We start from the raw sequence: 22,969 nt of genomic DNA, 5'->3' as shown, positions 1-22,969 counted from the left end.
TCGTTGGTTAATAATTTTGTTATTCAGTTATAACAGAACGTGGTTATATATATGTGTAACTAGGATCGTGTAAGAGTATTCATTCAAGAAGTGAATAGTAATCAAAAGTCTTTCTTCCGTTCTCCCCTGTTCTTCGAACTCCTTTGTTCATCATTTTCTGCAGAAGTTACTAGAAGGAGTTACAATAATGTTTCTAAAGTGTTGATGGCCAGAACTAGTGGCCAGTAACTAACAAAACAGCGAGAGATAACGGGTGATAGGAGCACATGGCATCCATGGAGAATGTGTTATTCCTTTTTGTTGCTGCTTTCAGTCTTCTCATCTCAAGCTTTGTTATTCTTGTTGGTATTTTACTGAACCTTGCGAACATTTGTTATATAACTATCTAGGTAGATTGATGGTATAATCCCTATTTAGCACTTTGTTTGCTACTAACAATGTTATAAAAATGCTATTTGTCACTGTTGTATTAATATTCTTGCAGCTATAATGTTGTATAATATAAATTATAATATATTATATTATATCAACCAAGATAATAAATGCTGAGATACCTATAAACTACGCCTATAAGATTTTCAAGATTAGATTGTATTAAAGATTGTTGAACGGTGCAGGAGCTCAAGGCATTGCCATAAACTACAGCTTGTTAGGAGACAACCTCCCCCCACCGAACGAAGTGGTTGGTCTCTTAAACTCCCAGAACATCAAATTGGTCCGCCTCTTTGACCCCAACCCTACCGTCCTTACCGCCCTCCACAACTCCGACAATGCGGTCATACTCGGCACCCTCAACAACGACCTCCAGACACTTCCCAATGACCCAACCTTCGCGAACACTTAGGTCCAAAACAATGTAATTCCGCACGTTCAGGTCGGCACCAGCTTCCGCTACATCACCGCTGGAAATGAGCTCATCCCCGGCGACCTTGCTGGTTACGTCCTCCGTGCCATGCAAAACCTCGACACCGCACTCACCGCTGCCAACCTCAACATCCCGGTCTCCACCGCCATCGCTCCCAGTGTCTTCAGCATATCATACCCACCTTCCCAAGGTGCATTCTCTGATGCATCATCCACTCTCATTCTATTTCTAACCTTTGGCTTCTAGGGGTCGACTCCTGCCAACCTGGGGTCAACTCCTGGCCTGTACCAATCAGCTACCAAGTGCTAGAGTTGATCATAGAATATAGGGGTCGACTCCTATATACCTAAGGCCGACTCTTGATGCCCAAAAAATTTAAAACCCTCTATTTTGACCTGTGAGCATCCAGGACCGACTCTTATGATACTTGAGTCCGCTCCTATGCTGTAGATGCCTCCAAACAACTTCGAACTTCTCTACAACATTTATATTTTGATATTTTAAGCTTCTCCATGCTTCTCCCGTTGTTCAACAAAATAAATTAAACTACTCCAAAAGAATACCAGCATTAGTAACAACTCAGTTGTTTTGTAATCATCAAAATCAATCTGCTGGGTCAAAACAAATCACTTTGCAATTAAGAGATACACTCGGAATCCCTTATATTCCGATTGAAGAGAAAGGAAACAAATTCCTTCAATCCACTGAACTTGATCAAAATTTTCACAAAAGGTAAAATAATAAAATAAGATTACCAAAGCAGGGCTCTGGACTCTCGTTCGTTTTCCTAATTGATTCCAGAACTGATATGAGAGCTCATATTTATAGCAATGAGATTCAAATGCCTAAACCTAGATTGAATTCTTACCCTAATTAAAAAAAAAAAAATCATAAAATAGTAAGAAATATACCTATCCTGGGGATAGATTTCAATTCCTATATCAACTTTATATTTAGGCTCATTTCCTAATTCCTCCATCCTTCACTGGCTCCAAAGAATAAGGAAGGCAATCCTTCTTCTGCCAGTAGAGGCTGAGGAAGGAAGGATATGGCTTCTAATAACCTTCCGTAACCAGACAACGCTAAAAATGGCGGAGAAGTAGGTTCAGCCTTCACATAGCTAGCCAAAGTAAAGAAGGGACAGAGGTGGGTATGATCTAGGTCTCGCCCCTAATATTCTTTCTAAAGATTAAGCCATGCACCCAGAAATTTTACTGATAAGAAGAAAGGAAAAGGTACGAAATTCCCTATTTGAAATAGTTCTCCTCATGAGATTTGACCTAAAATCCTTCCAAGTAGCTCTATTCACATTATGCTTGCATATATAAACATGATGCGACGAGCCCAGTCATCATATCTATCAAATATGTCATCTCTTATCTGATATATATTGTGACAAATTTACCAACATAGAGAGATGTATAAAGACAGGATCAAGCATTCGGATAAGGTCTCTGAATACGTTGTTACCAACTACGAACACTCGACATATATTGAATCCTGGGTATCTTATAAAAACGGGGCCATAGTTTCACTTCTAAACAAACCACCAAGTAAATTTCTTCCTCAGTTCTCTCGGTCAGCCCGCTTAGTTATTTGGTTTGCAAAGGCTTTGGTAAGCTTGGATTCTCTCTCTCTCTATCCCTCCTTCCCCCCCTCCCTGCTCCTTTATTTTTATGGTATTACACAGACCTAAACAAGCTCATATTTTTTATTTTGTCTTAGTTGCACATATGTTCCATGCTTCAAATTGACTAGAAAGTTACTGGAAGGAGCTACAATAATGTTTCTAAATTGTTGATGGGCAGAACTAGTGGCCAGCAACTAACAAAACAGCGAGAGATAACGGGTGATAGGAGCACGTGGCATTCATGGAGAATGTGTTATTCCTTCTTGTTGCTGCTTTCAGTCTTCTCATCTCAAGCTTCGTTATTCTTGCTGGTATTTTACTGAACCCTGTGAACATTGTTATATAACTATCTAGGTAGATTGATGGTATAATCCCTATTTAGCACTTTGTTTGCTCCTAACAATGTTATAAAAAAATGATATTTGTCACGTTGTAATAATATGCTTGCGGCTGTAATGTTGTATAATATAAATTATAATATATTATATTATATCAACCAAGATAATAAATGCTGAGATACCTATAGACTGCGCCGATAAGATTTTCAAGTTTAGATTCTGTGAAAGATTGTTGAACGGTGTAGGAGCTCAAAGCATTGGCATAAACTACGGCTTGTTAGGAGACAACCTCCCCCCACCGAACCAAGTGGTTGGTCTCTTAAACTCCCAGAACATCAAGTTGGTCCGCCTCTTTGACCCCAACCCTACCGTCCTTGCTGCCCTCCACAACTCCGGCATTGCGGTCGTACTCGGCACCCTCAACAACGACCTCCAGACACTTGCAAATGACCCAGCCTTCGCAAACACTTGGGTCCAAAACAACGTAATTCCGCACGTCCAGGCCGGCACCAGTTTCCGCTACATCACCGCTGGCAATGAGGTCATCCCTGGCGACCTTGCTAGTTACGTCCTCCATGCCATGCAAAACCTCGACGCCGCACTCACCGCTGCCAACCTCAACATCCCGGTCTCCACCGCCATCGCTACTAGTGTCCTCAGCATATCATACCCACCTTCCCAAGGTATATTCTCTGATGCATCGTCCGCTGTAATGACCAGCATTTTAGGATTCTTGGCATCGAAGAAAACACCACTCCTTGTCAACGTGTACCCATACTTTGCGTATGCGAGCCAGCCGGAGAATGTGCGGCTCGACTACGCGCTCTTCACGGCACCTAGCACGGTGGTCGTCGATGGTGCGTTGGGCTACACTAACCTTTTCGATGCGGTGGTTGATGCCATGTACTCTGCATTGGAGAAGGCCGGTCATCCGGATGTCAACGTTGTGGTGTCGGAGACTGGGTGGCCATCTGCTGGTGATGCAACCGGAGCGACGATGGAGAATGCTATGACATATAATAACAATGTGGTAGCGCATGTGACCAGCAACACGGGGACACCTAAAAGGCCTGGGAATGTGATGGAGACATATATTTTTGCTATGTTTAATGAGGACTTGAAGCCTGCTGGAGTCGAGCAAAACTTTGGGTTGTATTACCCGAATATGACTAAAGTATACCAAGTCAACTGCTGCGAGCACCAAACTGATTGTTTTGCGGAGTTACGGTCGTCGCAAGAGGACGGTCCAGCCACTTTCGCTGTGGCTGCATTGATTTATGTTATTTTATTTAATTTTGGTTGGGCTTTTTTGCATATTGTCATTTGAGGACCCTTTTTGTATTGTTTTCTTTGTAGCGACCTATTTATTATTTTGTGGCCCTATATATATATATATATATATATGAGGCCATACATTTGTTTAGGGTTAATGAACGATGAATGAAAATTAGCCTCCTTTCTTCCTCCTCCTCCTCCTTTCTCTTCTCCTTCCCCCCCCTCTTCTTCTCCTCTTCCCCTCTGTCTCTCCTTCCCTACCTTCGTCCTGCATTTGATAGTGGATTGGATAAGGGGCTGGTGAATGTTCAGTAAAAAGGGGCTATAATTGGATTTAATTATTATGAATGAACTAATAAAATAATTATTCTTACTTGATTTAGTTGTTACAAAATGTGCTTTTTATTAGTTTCATCTTGATCATGATCTTATAAATAACTAGCATAATTTTCTTCGAAGCTGGAGAGAAACGAGAGAGGTACACCAATGAAAGACAAGTGAGATTTAGTGGTTGTTTAGAACCATGAATCACTTCTTCCTCTTTAATCAGTCTGGTACCTAGAGCATGAGGAACACAACCAAAGAACCAAGGGATCTTCAAAATCCATCTACAAGCTATGAGTTATGCAATCTGCAAGTCATGGGCATGTGCAATGCAATACATGATGCATTAATGAACATGACCATGTCAAAGGAAACATACCATGATTTTTACGATAAAAAAGTTCCCAGTTTTGGACCGTGCGTTTTTTTTCTCGCTTTACCCCCGTTGAGCAAAAGCCGAACTAACTAGCGATGAAATTCTAAAAATATTACATATCTAGCAAGACCACCGATTAGAATCATTGATTGACAACCTGACCAATCTCATGAGCATCCATGCAACACAACAATATTACATATCTACATAATGCAGCAGATACTATGGAGGATAAGCAAGCGACTCAACTCAGCAGGCATTCAAATAAGCCAAAGGCTGGTCTTTTGTAACTCTAGAGGCTGAGCAGACTTTGGCCAACAATAAATAAATGCATGAACAGGGATGGGAAAAGACTACTAGAAAAGATTGTCCTTCCAAGGCAGAAGCCGAGAAAAGGAACCTACATCAAAATATTATTCCAAACTGCAACAAACTGTTCATGGTTCCATTTTTGGGATAATCTTAATCAGATTTATTTGTGCCAAAAAATGGAGTATGGGGTTATTCCTGGAATCAAACAAAAGAATCTGTTTTCTTCGCCAACTGAATATTGTTGAAAGACAACAGTTGTGATATAGTCTTTTGGTCTATACGGCCAACTGATTACAAGTTGTTGAATTCATCAATCATTATGCCAGACTCTGTTAATATCAATATATTTAGAAACACGACCATTTTACACAAATACTAATACAAGAAAATATAGCACAAGAATCAGATATACAGAATAGAACTACCAAGCATTCCAATCATTAGTTAGCACTTATCACTTTGTGCTGCTTGTTTACACAGCAGCCCCACATGCCATTTCTACCATCTGGCAATATTGATGGCCTTCGGTGCAAAAAAAACAAAACTTTGAACATTATCACCAAAAAATATTAAATATAACAAACAATACACAAAATACACTAGATATCTCATTTGATCATCCACTAACTCTGAAGACTCCAACCTGTGCATAACCATTTACTGTGCTTAACAAACAATACACAAAATACACTAGATATCTCATCTGATCATGCACTAACTCTGAAGACTCCAACCTGTGCATAACCATTTACTGTGCCAATGCCAACCGCAGGCTGATTGTTTCCTGATTCCATATGACCATAGGCAACCTCCTAAAACTCCAAAGCTTATAATGCTTATTCTCTGGAAAGCATGCAATACTCGCCTATAGAGCCTGAGGCCCAACCACCCTGCTAGGAATACATGATTACTCGTGTATCTCCACGCCAATTATCGTTAGGGCTACCCTAAGACAGGCTCGATGCTTTCAATCCTCCATCAGAAACTTCTATGCAGTTGGAGAATGAGCATGAAGTGGCATTCCTTCCTGTATACCAGCCCTATAGTCACCAGGGCTAAATTCATATGATGATGTCCGATACTCAGAAGAGTTTATCGTGAGTGTGCTGGCAGTGGAGTTGAAGGCAGGTTCAAGGTTCTCATTGACACTCTTTGTAGGCCTCTTCAGTCTTTTTGGCCTCTGTTGCATGACCTGACCCTCGTATCCACTCGCGCTTGGTTCATCCATCTCCGCAGGCAGATCCGCATGCTTGGCAGTTTTCTGAGGATTCTGTGGCTTTGGAGTTTTCTTTTGAGAATCTGATTTCCTCTGAGCAAAAGTCACAAAAAGGTTCACTAAACCAAACATTTGCAGGAAGATTTAAAACTTAGGATAAGATCATTATTGTGTATGTGTGCTAGCATTATTTTGTTCTGTGTTAGCATTCATAGTAAGAAAAATTAGCTTCAATGGTAAGAAAGAATCGAGCATAGTTTGTCCAAATCAGATTAAGACATTGATTCTTAATCAGCAGTTGGACAAAAGATCGACAAGTGAAAAGCATGAACACCATCCAGGTGTTGGAATCCCCAGCTATGGAGATGTGATGGACCCATATATGAACAACAGAAACATCTCTAAAGAATTCTCAACAGTTTTCATTGTAATGATTTCAGAATTTAGAAACTCAAGGGCCATAATTACCCAATTACCCCTTGCAGATCCCAGTTGAAGATCAGAAAATATGAAAAAAAACAAAATACTTTATGAGTAATACTATAAGAAAAATACCTTTTTGTTAGTTGCATTCTCTGGTTCATATTCTGCATCCTGTGTGAAGTCTTCCAAAGACACATCGCCTTCTGCATCTACACGTATACCTTTTGTTACTCGTTTTTTCTTCTGCCTGTCCTTGGCCTGATAAAGGATAAGTAGCATCAGTCATTATGCAGTACCCAAACTATACTCTTATGCATTAACAGGTATCTTGATGCATGGGATCAATAATATGAAACCCAACAGAGAGGAACTAATATGGACCTTCTCGACAAAGAAAATCAACACAAACAAATACCCACCTGCAGGGGTATTTCTCTTAGTTTCTGCTCTAACTGCGCATCATCAAGAAGTAGAGAAACAACATCCTCAGGCTTCAAAATTTCACCCTGCACATGGCCACCTGTCATGACCAGCTGTTGTACAGTATTCTTCTGGCTTGCTCTTTGCAAAATCTTTTCTTCAACTGTCTCTTTGCATATTAGTCTATATACAGTAACCTAAACAAACAATCAAGAAACCGCATCAAATGCAGGCTTTTAATTACACTATTACAATTGCATAAGCTAAAGAAACAAACTCCATATAGCAGAGTCGAGCTTTAAAGATGTATGCACTATATGCCTAAAGAATGACAAGCTATCAGAGAATCATCGAGCAATAATTTTCATTTTCCGAGTTGCTTTTCATCTCTAGTCAAATTACTGTGAGCTAAATTCAGAACAGGTGCAACATTAAAAAATTTGCATATGCAACACATGCAAGCATAAGCGATACCTACACATTATAATAACAAAATCACCCCTACAAATTTAAAAACTAAATGAACTCATTGAACTTCTGATCTACATGTCATATCCATCCAACTCAGGGAACGAAGAGGAAATAATAGATACAGAACTACAAACACATGAAGGCCAATCATGACATGCTTACAAATGTAAGACTCTGATTTTTCAGTCCATAACTTTCTTTTCTTGAAGACAGTTAAGCTAGAATGATTTTGAGCCTATTTGGATACCAGGAAGCTTTATCCTGTGCATGATCTCTAATGAGAACTAGAGTTGCTGACTAATGATGCTTAATTTAAGGAGTAATCACAGGAAGATGGGGAGTCTTCAAATAAATTAATCCTAAAATTTCTGGATAAAAGAAAACACTGAAAATATGGTTCACTTGATGTTCAAACTTTCAGGATTCTGGAATTCATTGATGTTGCCCATGCCATAGATCTCTCCATGTAATTGCTTTATTCCTTCAGAACTCTGCATCACTACAGTTAATGTCCGACAGAGAGCATGCCACGTGTTACATCCCAGTAAAGCAAGGTATAAGCACCAGATTTATAGTCCAATATACAAGAATCTAGCATTGTTAATACCTCATTTTGAAGAAAAAAGCATTGGATGATGAAGATGAATACCTAACTAACATCATTTATAAGCCAGATTAAAAGTAGAAATTTACCATGTAGAAGAAGGTCATGCTGGCCCATGACTCCAGAAAAGTAGCACTTCATCCTTTCATACAAACAAACTTGATTATCTAGTTGATTTCTACACACTTCAAAGTCAAGAGCCATTCTGGTCCATAACTATAGCATTTCATCAATTGCCCCGTATCTTTCATAGCCCAACAACCCACATGCAACCTCTTTAGGTTAAAGACCAAAACACACTTGTGGCGTAGAGAAACCACCTCAGATGCGGCCTCAGTTGTTTTATCATTTGTATTACACAAGTCTTGACTTGCCCATCTCTTGCGTTTACTTACATGTAAAAGCTCTATAGCTAAGAATGATTACACAATATGGGAACTGAAAACAGTAATGAGACATGGACAACCTCTTTCTCTCATGTTTTTCTATCTGAACTAATTTTGCAAGTCTAGCAATATTTATGTCATATATTTAATTTATACATATACCACATACTTTATATGAGTAATTAGATATCAGAAAAGGTGTGGGAAGAAATCCTGGGCTCAGGGATTTATAGCACAAAATGGTCATCTGAAAATCAAAACTAACTACATGATGTGTTGCACTTCCCTCTATTTACTCTAAATTAGCAATTAATGCAAAGGATGGGACTCAAGATTGTTTCGATGGTAAGTATGTGACATGATGAAACAATCGAGTTTTTAATTGGAAAATAAAAGATATGTGCACGCCAAACAACCAGTGCTTAAAACAGATGATGCACATATTGTGAGATGAACCAGCAATTTTACACTAACATACTTAGACATGTCAATGGGCCAAAAACAAACCAGGTTTGGCCCAAGCCTGAGAGCAGCCTGGCCCAAAGCTAGCCCAAGGATGACTGGCCTAAACCTATGGGTTTCTTATCAAGCTGAGCCTCAATTACGGCCTATTCCTAACTCACTAAAACCTCTAAGTCCAGACCCAGCTCCTCGGGCTTCAAGGTTTCAGGCCCAGGGCAAGCTAAAGGGCATGAAATCTGAATCTGCGCTCACTTTTTATAGGCTGGAGCCTCCACCAATCAAACTGGCCTCACATATTGACAGTCCTAGACAAGCTGAGCATAAGCAAAGGCCTCATGCATATAACAAAGGTACAATTGCTGTATAACAAATCACATTCTTCAAGAGTTTGATAGATAGCCCATTTGATTAAAACCCATGATAAGACAAAAATCAAGAATTCCAGTATTGGTCAAAATCTAGATTGGAGGATATCAGTTTCACTGACCTCCTTTGTCTGACCTAGCCGATGTGCCCTATCCATTGCCTGCAGGTCTAATGTTGGATTCCAGTCACTTTCATAGAAGATTACAGTGTCAGCAGCTGTCAGATTGATTCCAAGTCCTCCAGCTCTAGTGCTCAGCAAGAACACAAAAATGTCATTCCTGCAAAAGGAAACAAAAACTTGAGCCAAAGTCTAACTCAGAGTGTTCAATGGCTTCATCTAGTCTTGTGAACACAAGCTGATCAGCAACCGTACATAAACATAAGTTGTGATAGTGAAAAAGTAAATGCCTACCGGCGCTGGAAGTCTCTAACCATGTCACGGCGATCCATGATACCAGATGATCCATCAAGTCTGAAATATTTGTATTTTCTGTAATTCATATAATCCTGTAAAATGAATATATTAAGTGTTGAGAGAGAAAGAGACCAGGAAGAAATGTTAATTGTTAGCATCAGCTTGTAATTCATTTAATCAGGTGATAACGACAATATACATGTTACGTGTGATATTGTAGAATCCCATCAAGATCTCCTACGATAATCATAGGACCATGATAAATCAATAAACTCCTAAATGTAAGCCTAGATATCTGCTGTTAATCTGGTGGTTAATGACATCAATATAAAAATACATGCAAAAAATCTAGTCTTGAAAACAAACATTTCCTTGACACGAATTTCATAAAGCAATTTAGATGACTGGGACATGGGGCTATCTTGCACTTCTATTTCAATTATTTAGTAGAGTTAATGTTCAAATCCATGAAAAACTACACTAAAAAGCATAATCAACATGATAAAAATAAGGTTAAACATACAAGTTCACCTGAAGCTAACAAATTTGATACAGCTACTCATCATGTGATAGTAAGTTTACAGCATGTAATCAATGTTCGTTTTACAAACTCATAATTTTGTTTCCCATGATTAGTAGAAAAGTGGCTGACCAACTCATCAAAGAAAAGGTGATAAGAGGCTATAGTTTTTTAAAAGCAATTTACTATCCTTTTTTGTCTTGCCAAACACTTGAAAAGAACTTCTCACAAGCTATGACATGGACCAATGATGATGATGATGCAGAAGAAGAAGAAGAAGAAGATGCAGGTGCAAAAATTGGAAATGAGTGCGGGTGCAAGGAAGCAGATATTCTAGAGACACTTTAAGTAAGGAAGTGTTTAGGAGGCAGGTGCAGGCTAGAGATGCCAGAGAGATCCCGAAGTAGTTGCATTACCTTAGGTAGTAGATTCTAGCTATTAAGGAATTAACTCTCTGCTAGCTGGTTCGAGAAAAATGCTGGTATTCTACTGTATAGAAGCAAATGACTAAACTGACAATCTGCTATGTTAAATAATTTTTCTAAATACCGATAATATTATATTTTGAGTTCCTCATTTTGATTTCCATCCTCATACAAAAATATCTTTGAGCCTTTCACATCCAAGTTGTTGAACCACAACAGACATGCTGAATGTTATCAACCAGATATTTTCACTTTAAAAATTTACACACCCATGACAATAGGTACTTTTGCAGGACAGAACATTCCATGAAAGTGCCAACACCAGAATTATCCATATAAAAAAAATAAAGGATAAGAAATACCTCAAGAATATTCAACATTTTTGTCATTTGTGCAAACAAAAGCACACGATGATTTTCTGCCCTAAGGCGTTTCAATAATATATCCAGTGTCTGAAGCTTTCCAGAATCCTGTGTAAGAGAATTTACATAAGTAGCCAATAATAATACTCACAATATAGGTATGATGCTAAATCACTACCACAATAATGGCTAGATATAACAATTCAGTAGAAGAATTAGAAAAGTGAGGCCATTACCAACATGAATGCTTGAGTTCCATATGGATTTTAATTCTTGGACATTTTGAACATTATTTGGACCTAATATATCATTTTAATTTCTACCTTAAAAACAAAAGGGTAGCTCTTATATACCGTGAGCATTTTAGCAGGATCAAAGCTTCGCATCGGTGGAGAGGAACCAAATATGCTGTATGGGAGCTCAAGAAGAGGCTGAACATGTGATTCTGAAGGCATCTCTTCTATTAAATGATGAGGATTGATAGGCATTCGGGGACCATTAAACTCGGAAGTACGAGCAAATCCAACAAACAGTTTTTTTGTCCAAGGATGGTGCCATTCCTCAACCATTTGGTAGGCAAAGCTCCTGTCAGGGCACTGAGCATTAATCTGTGAAGGAGAAGAAAACAACTATTAGTAAAGAAAGGAAGCATACGTCATACACATGAATATAAGAAAAAACTGAGACAATGGAGTTTATGTTTAAAGACCCGAAAAAACATATGAGTAACAGACTAAGCTGTAGATTCAATAAAGTGGCCATCTTATTCTACAGCAAAAAGAAAATTTATGACGTGGGTATTTAAGAAACTGAAAGAAACAAATGAAACTTACAGGTGGAGCTCTGGCTCGTGGAATGAAAGTATATACTGCATGCAGAAGCCTGATATTGGATATGAACCTATCCTGATGAGAGGTGACTAATGCCTCATATGGGTCATCACCTGGACCAGTTGCAAGCCTTCTTCTCAGTAAGCTTGCCTCAGATTTTGTTGGCAGCAGCAACATCCGTGCGACAGCCCTAACTGTTCCTTTACCCAGTTGATTGTATTGAAGATCATCACCTTCTGGATACATGAATAGGTCTAACAGATCATCAATGAACTGTCTATCCCACCTCATTACAGAAAATACCAACCTTTCAAGTACAGAACAATTAGCTAAAAATGAAACTTCTGCCGGGGATAAATTTATCAAACGAGTAAATCCAAAAGCTCCAGTAATCATGCAAGACTCATTTGAGCATCTGTATTGCGGCACTGTAGACTGATAAATGATGTCTGGTGAAAACATATTAAAGAGTCTCCTGAAAGATTCATGCTGAATGCCATTCCCAAAAACTAATGAAGGCATTTCAGCATTTTGGATGATCTCTTGATGGACCAGCTTAGGCACCTGAATAAAAGGAAAATCCAGTAATGGATAGTAGAAAAGGGGAAAAGAAGAAGAAATGTATAACAGAAAGCACAGAAGATAATAGATAAATGAAAGAAGATATTATAGAAAAGAACCTTATAAATTATAGGATTCCAATCTCCTGCATAGTGTATATCTTCCAGTTCCCCAAATGGAGGAGGAAGAAGAGAATTTGGGATATCCGCAAAGTAAAAATATGAACTTCCCTCGTTACGCTCAAATAACTCCGGATGGTTGCATACCTATCATTAGATAGCAAAAGAAACATTCCCTGTATCAACACAACTAACCACTCGAGACTAACAAATCACCAATATAGAAAGCCTTTTCCAATTACTGTTTCACAATGGCACTGATCTATACCCTGCCTAATTTTGGATGCACTACTAAACCATACAAATTGCAAGAATTTAGAAAATGTGTGCATGAAATAAAAAAAATCACCTTTCGTAATTGAATAACTATGTTCATCAAATTAACTATCTTCTTCTCATTTAGATGGCCACGACTACCATCAAACAGCTCAGCTAGGGATATCTTGTTCTTTATAGCTCGATAAAAAGCCTGCTGCCGGGAACTCAATTTACAGTGAACTGTGACTTCTGTCTTCCCAGTCATCTCTGTTATGACATCTTTCTTAACCCGACGCAACATAAAAGGCTTTAGAACTGCATGCTGTTATAAAAGAAGAAGAAGAAGAAGAAGCAAATTATGTACTCTCCAAAATTCCTATCAAGCTTTAGCAATTAAAAATAAAGAGATTGATCCCAAGATCAAGCCCCCACCCCAACTAATGGAAATGAAATGCAATAAATGTACAAGAAAGTTTTCTAGATATGCCAAGAGCTCTAGAAATAGTGCTTAAAATTAATAAGGTACAATAAATGGATCAATCTAAATTGTGTTTAGATTCCCAATCTTTCTCAAGTAACATTGTAGCTTGGTAGCTGGTACATTCCCTTTTTTTAATTTAAAATGATTAGTCAATTTGATTCCGAATAAAGAAAATTGGTACTTTGTGCAAGCCCATCAAGTCTAGTCATAAGTAATTAGTATGAAATTGCTGATAAGTATTTAGGCTTGCAAACTTCCATTTTTCAGGTAGTTAAGCCGACAAAATGATTCTAACTCAAACACAAGATTGTCAGTTTAAATTATAAATCTTATATTTCTTACTGTATTGCTTACCAGTCTATTAAGCTGATGCTCATTCAGAGTGCCTCCATGTTCTGCATGGTTCTCAATTCTAACAGAAACAACAGGATATATGAGCATGAGAAATATGAAATCAAAATGTTCAAAGACTGAAAAGGTACAACTGATAAAGAAATACCCTTTTGAAAACCATTCATTGAACTGCTCATGGCTGTCAAATAAAGTAGGCATAATGAAATGAAGAAGAGCCCACAGTTCAGCCATGTTATTTTGTATGGGTGTTCCAGTCAGAAGCAAGCGATTTCTACAGTTAAAGCTGAGTAATGTCTTCCATCGAATACTACAGGAAAAAAAGATAAAAAAAAAAAGGGAAAATGTGTAAGAAAAAGTTAAAGCCAGATTGCAGGTCAAGTGGAAAAGCAAAAGCAAATTGCCTGTTTGAACTCTTTATTGCCTGGGCTTCATCTAACACCATATATTGCCATTTCACACGCCGTAGGTACTTTTCATCAGTCACAAGCAACTGGTAGCTAGTAATTAGTATGTGAAATCCAGCCTCCCTAGAAAATAATAAAATAAGTCCTTATTGATCGGTACAATGAGAATATGGTGGAAGATCACCTAAGAAAATATCTGAATGTGATCAAAAGGAATCAGAGCTATGGCAGCTTACCTTCGATATAGTCGCTTAGGGTTGATATTTTTTCTAAGTACCATTCTTTCTTGAAGCCCGCCCCAATATGGAAGTGTTTTCAGATCAGGAGAGAATCTACTAATTTCATCAGCCCAATTGTTCAAGACAGATGATGGAGCAACCACCAGAAAAGGACCCCATATATTCTTCTCCTGCTCAAAACAATTATTTACAGCAATTTGAAAAGCATGTAAGAAAAGCAACTTTAATCAACTAAAAAAACTATTTTAAAATCTTGCACTGTAATCAAAATTGGTGACATTGCATGGATGGTTAAGAATTATTAATCTAACAATCACTTCTACAACCAAGAAGCAGATTCGCCAACCTCAGCTAAATGAGCCAAGAACGCCATTGCTTGGATGGTCTTTCCAAGGCCCATTTCGTCAGCGAGGATACCATTCAAACCCTGTAAGGAAAGACAATAAGATTAAAGTGTGAATAAGGGAGGGAGGGAGGGGGGAATCCCAATAGCGGCCTATACAAACATCAGATAAAACCCATTATCAATCTAGAAGTTTCACATGGTGATTCTTCCAATAATTACCTGCTCATAACAATTAACTAGCCACTGCAGTCCCTTTAACTGATATTCTTTAAGAGTGCCCTTGAACAACTCTGGTGTCTGCACAGTCGATTTTATGGGCATTGTCGAGCTGAAAATATAATCAAGCATGACCAGTTAATTCAACTAATAAATAAGAGACATTATGGTTGCTACAAAAGCATCCAGGATTCTATTTTCTCTTGCTCCTTTTTCTCTTTGTTTTTCTTTCATGGGGCTCTTGTGTATGCTTGTTGACGTGGTATTAGTGAGTATGAGTTTAACTTACGGGTTAAGTAGGTCTATGTTACTAGACCCAGCAATGGATGAATCATCCGCTGGAACATTAGCTTCAGCAGCTTGACGCAGCTTCAAACATTCATTATCAAATTCATTTGTTATCTTCTTTTGCTGGGAGACAGCTTGTTGAGCTGTCCTCAAAGCTTCTCTTTTTAATTCTGCTTCCTCAAGATCTTCTTCCTCTCCTGGTTTGACATCTCCAAGGATTGGTCCCACTTCTGGACCTTTAGATTCAACTTGTGCAAGGGATAAGTTTTCAGCAGGTTGTGCAGTAGACTTATTCTGCATAAAATGACTATACAGTTCCGTTTGTGATAACAGAAAGTTGAGCCTCTGCTGCTGTCTCCTTGCTTCACGGAGCTCTTCCTCACGCTTCAGCGCTTCAGCTGCATCCCTTTCTTCTTTCTTCCTCAGTTCCGCCTGCCAAGGGACAGAACAAAGCATTTTGTTACATAAGTTCTCCTGAATTAGATCTAGCATACATCCATACATACAAATGTATATATGTATCGATATATATGTGTGTGTACATACATACATACATACATACATACATACACACATATATACTTTGCATATATATATATGTGTGTGTGTGTGCCTCAAAATCCTAGCATGACATCTAGATCCATTTTGATGCTTCAGAAAAAAAAAAACACAAAAAAAATTGTGCCAAACTAACTTTTCCTTTGAAAGTCAATCAACAAATATATAGAAACGAGACAAGATCTTCATATGATGTTTCTTAATTTAGAGAATGCATATAATAAAGATCCTACAAAAGTCTTACAGTGGATGTTAGAAAAGAAAGGAATTTCCATTAGATGTACTAATATGATTAAGAGCATGCCCAATGGAGCAGTTATTAGTAATGAGAACTACCGGTGGTAATACTAGATAATTTCCAATCACAATAGGTTTATATCAAGGATCTGCTCTAGCATTTGAACTAGTTACAGATACGCATACTACATATATTCAGGACGATATTTCTTAGTGCACGGTATTTACAGATAATTTAATCATAATGGATGAAACAGAGGCAGGAGTTAATCATAAGTTATAATTATGGAGGGATACATTACAATCCAAAAGATTTTAGATTAAGTAGGACCAAGACGAATTAAATGGAATGTAATTTTTTTAAATTTAGAAATAGAGATAAAAATTGAAAATTGCGGATCATGAAGTTCCTAAGAGCGATCATTTTCGGTATTTAGGGTCGATTATTATAAGGAAGGCAATTTAAGAGAATGTTACCAATAAAACTAAAACAAGTTGGATACACAGAGAAGTGCAACTAGATACTATGTGATCAAAGGATACTTTCCAAGTTAAAGAAAAAATTTTATAGTACAATCATATGACTACCTATGTTCTATGATACAAAATATTGGGTAGCTAGAAAATAACATGAGAATAAAATAAGTGTGGCTGAAATGAGACTATTGAGATGTATGAATGCTAATAAAATAAATAATAGAATAAAAAATAAAGTCATTCGTAGAAAGATAGAGGTAACACCAATTGAAAATTAATTGAGATGACAATTTAGATAGTTTAGGTGTATATACAACATAGACCGAGAGATGCACCGATACAAGGAAGTGATTTGATACATGAGGAAAGAAGGGTAGAGGTAGACCAAAAGTCACATTCACATAGGGTGAACTAGTAAGGAAGGATTGATATCGCCATATCTTTCATGAAAGTATGGCCCTAGAGCAAAATGGAGGAAAAAGATTCATACGACCAACCCTAACTAGTACGGGATCAAAGCTTAGTTGAGTATCAAGTTATTTAAGAACAACACAGCATACCTTCCGTTTATTCCTAATAAAGAAATATCCAAGCTATCATATAAGTCAAAACATATGATTGAGCAATTTTACAATTAATACCAAATTGTAAAATCTCCAAATCATTTTTGAGTAAACAAGCCAACCTCATTGGAAAGACACATGCTCTACCCTAGGAAGCTTGCTCATTGGATAGATTTTCCTATTTAAGAGAAGCCTGAAATCAGCAAGAACATCTCAATGATTTTCCGGTTTTGCCCCCACTATCCTGAGTTGTTTTTAATGCCTTAGTCACAAGAAAATATGATAATGATAATAAATTGTGTTCTTAAAATATAGTCTTTTTGGGTAACAAACTTCATCCGCAGAAATTTAATACCAAGCAAAATGACCTCGGAATTATTAGTTGAAGGTACAAAGTCTAAAAGGAGGGAAGATGAGTGTTTGCTTGTTGCAAGGGTGGACAAAGTTATTAATGATGATAAAGAGAAATTAATAGAGAAATTCTTTGGCGGACAAACTTCACCAAAGAAGGTAGTCGTAAAGTTATTAATGATGATAAAGAGAAATTAATAGATGATATTGCAATCATTCAAAGAAAGTAACATAAGACATGAAATTGAACCAATATGAAATAATGACAAGACAACCACCCTTAGATTTACTAATTTGATGAGCTCTAATTTTAACAAAATTGTTATCATTTTTGTTTACTGAATGGTCAGATTATCTTAATGTTGGACCGATGATCTTATGCTTTCAATGAGGTCAACACATCCTTCTTTACATAACTCAGTACACCCATGTAATCCGATGGATGTTGACCTGAATCCCTTAGAAGTTAAAAACAAATCCTAAGAATATGACTATTTTTTAATTATTCATAGGCCTAAACACTAATCAGATCATAGTCATCCATTAGCTATTATATTTAGAAACACCACGTAAATAATTCATTTTTGTTCAAAATTCAGGTTAGAACTAGAAATTCAAGCAAGCCATTGAATGACTCAGGGCATCTCTCATCAACTCTAACTTTTTAACATTCCCCTACCCTCTCTTGCATTACTGGTCAGTTTGCACGTCACAGAAACTCATATTTTAGTTATTTCCCTTACAGACTTGGGGTGCACAGCACTCTATATGTAAATATATATAAAGAAAAATAGATGGAATTTATAATACCACTATAAACATGATTGTGTTCTTATAATCAGCACCAAATAGCTTGGAATGGTTAAACTTTCATTTTATAACCCAAGACATCTGCAAAATGACAAATTAAACCATAAACTAAGGGATCGAAATTTTTTGAAGGTTGACCATCTTGACATATGATTAATGTGCCAATTCTTATACCTAATCAAATACCAAGACAAACGGATAAATGCCATAATTAAAAAAAAAAAAAAAACTAAGCAAATGTATTAACCTTGTACACTACAAGGCTTGCTTCGACCATCCCAAAGACATGAGCTAGATAGCTTATAGACATCAAACATAGCCATGATCATTGCACACAAGGAAAGACTTCGACTAAAAAGAGAGGTGTATCCCTTGACTACCATTATGTGATTCTGGAAAAAAAATACATAGAATAATAAATTGGTTTTCATTATGTTATTGATTATACATATAACATATATCTACATACACTCTATAACTTGAGTCCTCATAAACACCGCTATGGGACTGCAATCAAATTTTAAAATAATAAAAATGTTTACTTAGAAAAGAAAAAAGATATATACCTGCTCCTTATCTACTCTTTTCCAGAATATCAGCATGTCCCTAGCAAGCTTTCTAGTACGGATTGCAGCACCTCTCATCAATTTGAGTGACCTGCTCACCTTCAATTTTACCTGGATATTGTATCATGAAACTTGTTAAAGCAAAAGATGATTCAAGATTCAAATAAATGTAAAATTCACTAGGAGAGCAGGGAATATCAGAAAAGTTCTCATTAACATGTAAAACTGCAAATTCGACACAAAAAATGAGTACCTCTCTTTGGCAGGTCTCTGAAAAGCGCTTGGCATCAGCAAGCTGTTTCTTATGAAAATTAGTAAATAACCTGTGATGTTTTGGAATGTCTCTTCTCGCAATATTAACCCACACTTTCCCAATCTTCTCCAGCTCCTCTTTCTCAATTACTGAAGGATCTTTCTTCACTATTTGCTTCTTAGGCAAGCTGCGCTCAATAATCTGTACTCAAATATAAGAAAATAAATTGAAGAATGCTTGTTATAATACTAAAAAATAATACCTTCTGAATGCAATTTTTAGTGATGAGAAGTGACCTCGTATGTATCTCCCTTTTCCAAGACTTTAACATAATAAACCTGTACGGTACCAGATTCAGACATAATCGACCGTCGTATCCTCCCAGCTGCTCCTTCTGGAACTGAAAAGGGATCCAGGCCAACATCACATACTTGGAGAGTGAACTTCTGATTCGAATTTCCAGATGAAAGTGCATTTAACCTGGCCTGAAGTGATTCATACTGTGGTTGAGGCTCAGCCAACCAACTTTGATTCCGAGCCTCAAACCTTCGATCTGTGCCAACCATAGCTGCCAGAGATCGTAAATCCAATGTACCCTTTAGGAAATGCTCCTCTACCCAAATGTCCGAAAAACTTGGCAGATTTAGGGTAGTCACAAGTTTATCATAAGTTGGAGGTATCCTATAAGTGATACCCTCCCCGATATCTAGATAAGCAGAATCAAGAGACGAAGCAAACCTGCTAACCCCACTATAATCCAAATCAAAATCTGCTTCATAATGCTCCAGTGACCTTTCAATCTCATGCAGTGCTACCTCTTCCTTAGCAGAAAGTATAGGCTCACTACTGAACTTCCCCACCTTTGTACTATGACTGTGTTTCAGACCTTGCATTGCCATCCGAGCAGAAGCCAACCCTGATGAGGAATCTCTAAACCTCACTCTCCTATACTTTTGCATATGCTCACCGAGCATTGCACGGTACTGATCCTCAGTGATACGTGATTCATACAGCTCATCATCCTCATCATTGCTATCAGCATCTTTTGGCATGGACGAGTTCAAAGCAGCCTCAGTCTCAACTAAACGCCTCTTCCGCCTCCTACTCAAGTCTGAAGACCTATTGGTGATGGCTCCATTACAACAGTCCAGCATGGCTCCTTGACCTGATTATCAATCGACCGAACAAAAAAATCTACACATTACATATAATGACACTAAAGGGAAGCTAGCAAAATTCTCATACCTAACAGTCATAGTAAAACAGCATTAATTTATGAGAAAATATATAATTAAATCATAATTGAAACTAGAATTCCAAGTATAGCTACAGGTTCCACTAAATAATGAATAACAGAATGATGAATGAAAACAAACTGATAACAAAGATAAAGGCAATGGGTTACCTTCACTACTTCTGCTCTCACCCGGACTACTATTGCCGTAATTATCAAAATCATCCTCTGGCTGGGGGACTTGAAAGTTCATCAAAGACTACAAATGAAAACCATGAAGAGCAACAATATACACAATAAATTTCTCTCAAAAAAAAAAAGAATATATATATAATAAATTAGCAGTAAAGGTTAACAAATAAAACCAAATTTAAGCCCATAAACCAGCTCCAATAATGAAAACAATCGCAATAAAACCCACAAGCGCAAACAAAAAACAGTTAAAGCAGTGCAATCTGTGGGAAGCCATCCCCCTAATCCATCAACAAACGGAGTATAAAGAAAGACAACAAGACAAGAACTAACTGGATTTATGACCAAAACCACAACCACCAGCACACTGAAAAACAGAGATATAAAGAAAGACGATAAGAAAACAAAATAACTGGATTTATGACCAAAAGAACGACGACCAGCATACCGAAATATGTACTCAAGAAATTGCAAAAACCCTAACTTTGAATGAAACCCTACATTACCTACTTCGATCAGACATCAAGAAAACCTCAAGCCGAACCCAAAAGCAGATCCCGAGCACTGCCTCCCGAATCCCCCAGCCGAAAGCTTCGATTTTTCCCAAAAATGATTGGATCTTTGAGCCCAAAACCACAGCGAAATCGCAGAAGCAAAGCAGAATCGGGGCGAAAAGCCGGAATAATTACCTCGAGATCGAAGAGTTTGGAGTAGGATAGGCCATTGCCGGGGTTCTTGTGGTGGCGCCACGGGTCCATGGGGGCGGGCGGCTAGGATGTCAGGCCGTCGTCGCCCGGGCGCGAAGGGGACGTGGGAGCCAAGTCCTAGGGCGGTCCAAGGGGGGCCGGGTATAAAGCGGGGAAGGAGCCGGGAGCGCGGGGGCGAGTTCGCACGTGCGGGAGGCACGTGAGAGGGGGGGAGAGAAGGGGAGAGAGGGGAAAGGGGGAGACTTCGAGGGGGAGAGGGGAGGGAGACGTGGGAAAGGGCATGGCGAGCGTGTGATGGTAAAGAAGAGACGAAGAGGGGATTAGAGAGAGACGGTAAGCAGGAAAGCGAGAGGAAAGGACTAACGTGCGCCGGCAGTGTTAATAGTTCGTAATCGTGCGGTTTGTAGCTAGGGTTTGGAAATTGGGTTTCCAGTGGGAGGGATTCTTCGTCTCCTGGGCTACGGGAGAGAGAAGGGTATGAAATTACATAAATACCCTCCAAATCTGGGAGTGTACATACGTTTTATGCTTTCAAGACTGCGCGAGCTGGCAACCTTCTTGTGGCCACGTGGGAGGAAGCGAGGAGGAGAAATGGTTTGAGAAGCGTGAGTGCTCATATTATTATGTTTTAGTGGAAACCTTGAAAGGAATGATTGATTATGTTGTAAATATGATGACCTTCGTATATTTGTTATTTATGACAGAAGAGGGAAGATCAACCGTAAGCACCTAATAGCAATTTTTGGAGATATGAAACCTTGTTTAAAAATAAATATAGTTTAAACTCAAAACCTAAAGCTAACTCGCTTTATTAAATAAATAAATAAATAAAAGATCTTGTTCGACAAAGAAAGCCTTGATCAAACTAGCTCTCATTGAGAATGATCCTCCCTTTCTCTCCCTTCAATCACCGGTGACGTTTTCCAATCTCATCCCAGCTGCTGAAGGCCTCTAGGACCTAGGCCTTCACCCACCCGTCCATGGAGTAAGAAGAAGAGATGAGTTCAAAAGCCAAGATGAAGGTCAAGGAATGGAAACTGGCCAGGTTAACTAAATGAAGGCCCGAGGCCACCTTAAGATGACTCCGAATCCTACATTTTATGGACCTAGAAATCTCACCAATATGGATCTAAGATGATTGTCTCCACCACCTTGACAATGGACCACCCAACAGGATGGCATTTGCACCAGTCAAAACCTAGACCATATTTCTACTCTTCAAACCTTGATGAACTCCAATTATTATGGGCACCATAATATTAACCGAGTTGGCTAATATAATACTAACAAAGTTGTCATCATAACGAAGTGTTGTTATCAAAACCAAAAATTTGTTATAGTTGGGCTCTATATATGTCACGCCTCGAACTTAGAGCGGAACAAATGCTGTATACATGTATAGCAAACCATACAAGAATGCAAAGCTATAGATCATATCAAAGCAATAATAATTTCTCAAAATTTAATCTAATCAAAAATTTATTCAAATGGTTCTAACAATAGTTCCAAAGTGACATAAGTCAATGTTTGCTAACTATTAATATAAATCAAATAAAATATTCTAATAGTTTAACTAAAACTTCAATAACTGAAATGTCTTCAAAAGAATTAGCGCACTTCCCAAGCTTCGAGCAATCATGCATCCGAATCTGAAAAATAAAAAAAATATAATAATGAGCTACACTAGTCCGGTAAGCAACATAACACCCCAAAGTAGGGTCTAAGCATATCAAAT

The 22,969-nt window shown here is 38.1% G+C and overlaps 2 protein-coding genes across 2 annotated transcripts; one reads left to right on the top strand and one right to left on the bottom strand.

The window, feature by feature from the left end:
- Positions 1-266: 266 nt before the first annotated feature.
- LOC120107962 (putative glucan endo-1,3-beta-glucosidase GVI) lies at positions 267-5,355 on the top strand. The gene is made up of 5 exons (XM_039121489.1): positions 267-345; positions 618-775; positions 875-1,055; positions 3,022-4,077; positions 5,279-5,355. The coding sequence occupies exons 1-5, from the start codon at positions 267-269 to the stop codon at positions 5,353-5,355; spliced, it is 1,551 nt and encodes a 516-aa protein (XP_038977417.1).
- A 109-nt stretch (positions 5,356-5,464) lies between these two features.
- LOC120103992 (chromatin-remodeling ATPase INO80-like) lies at positions 5,465-21,698 on the bottom strand. Its single transcript, XM_039121490.1, has 22 exons — positions 21,217-21,698; positions 20,507-20,594; positions 19,398-20,266; positions 19,102-19,302; positions 18,849-18,959; positions 15,288-15,718; positions 15,002-15,110; positions 14,783-14,863; positions 14,434-14,606; positions 14,195-14,320; positions 13,939-14,100; positions 13,794-13,851; positions 13,050-13,280; positions 12,701-12,847; positions 12,024-12,584; positions 11,544-11,798; positions 11,191-11,298; positions 9,881-9,975; positions 9,590-9,746; positions 7,179-7,376; positions 6,892-7,017; positions 5,465-6,429 (listed from the first exon to the last, which is right to left on the bottom strand). The coding sequence occupies exons 1-22, from the start codon at positions 21,283-21,285 to the stop codon at positions 6,109-6,111; spliced, it is 4,677 nt and encodes a 1,558-aa protein (XP_038977418.1). The 5' UTR covers positions 21,286-21,698; the 3' UTR covers positions 5,465-6,108.
- Positions 21,699-22,969: the final 1,271 nt, after the last annotated feature.

This window comes from Phoenix dactylifera, unplaced genomic scaffold (genome assembly GCF_009389715.1).
Source record: "Phoenix dactylifera cultivar Barhee BC4 unplaced genomic scaffold, palm_55x_up_171113_PBpolish2nd_filt_p 001094F, whole genome shotgun sequence".
Classification (NCBI taxonomy): domain Eukaryota; kingdom Viridiplantae; phylum Streptophyta; class Magnoliopsida; order Arecales; family Arecaceae; genus Phoenix; species Phoenix dactylifera.
Note: the sequence above shows the minus strand (reverse complement) of the source record. Positions and strands in the feature narration are given on the sequence as shown.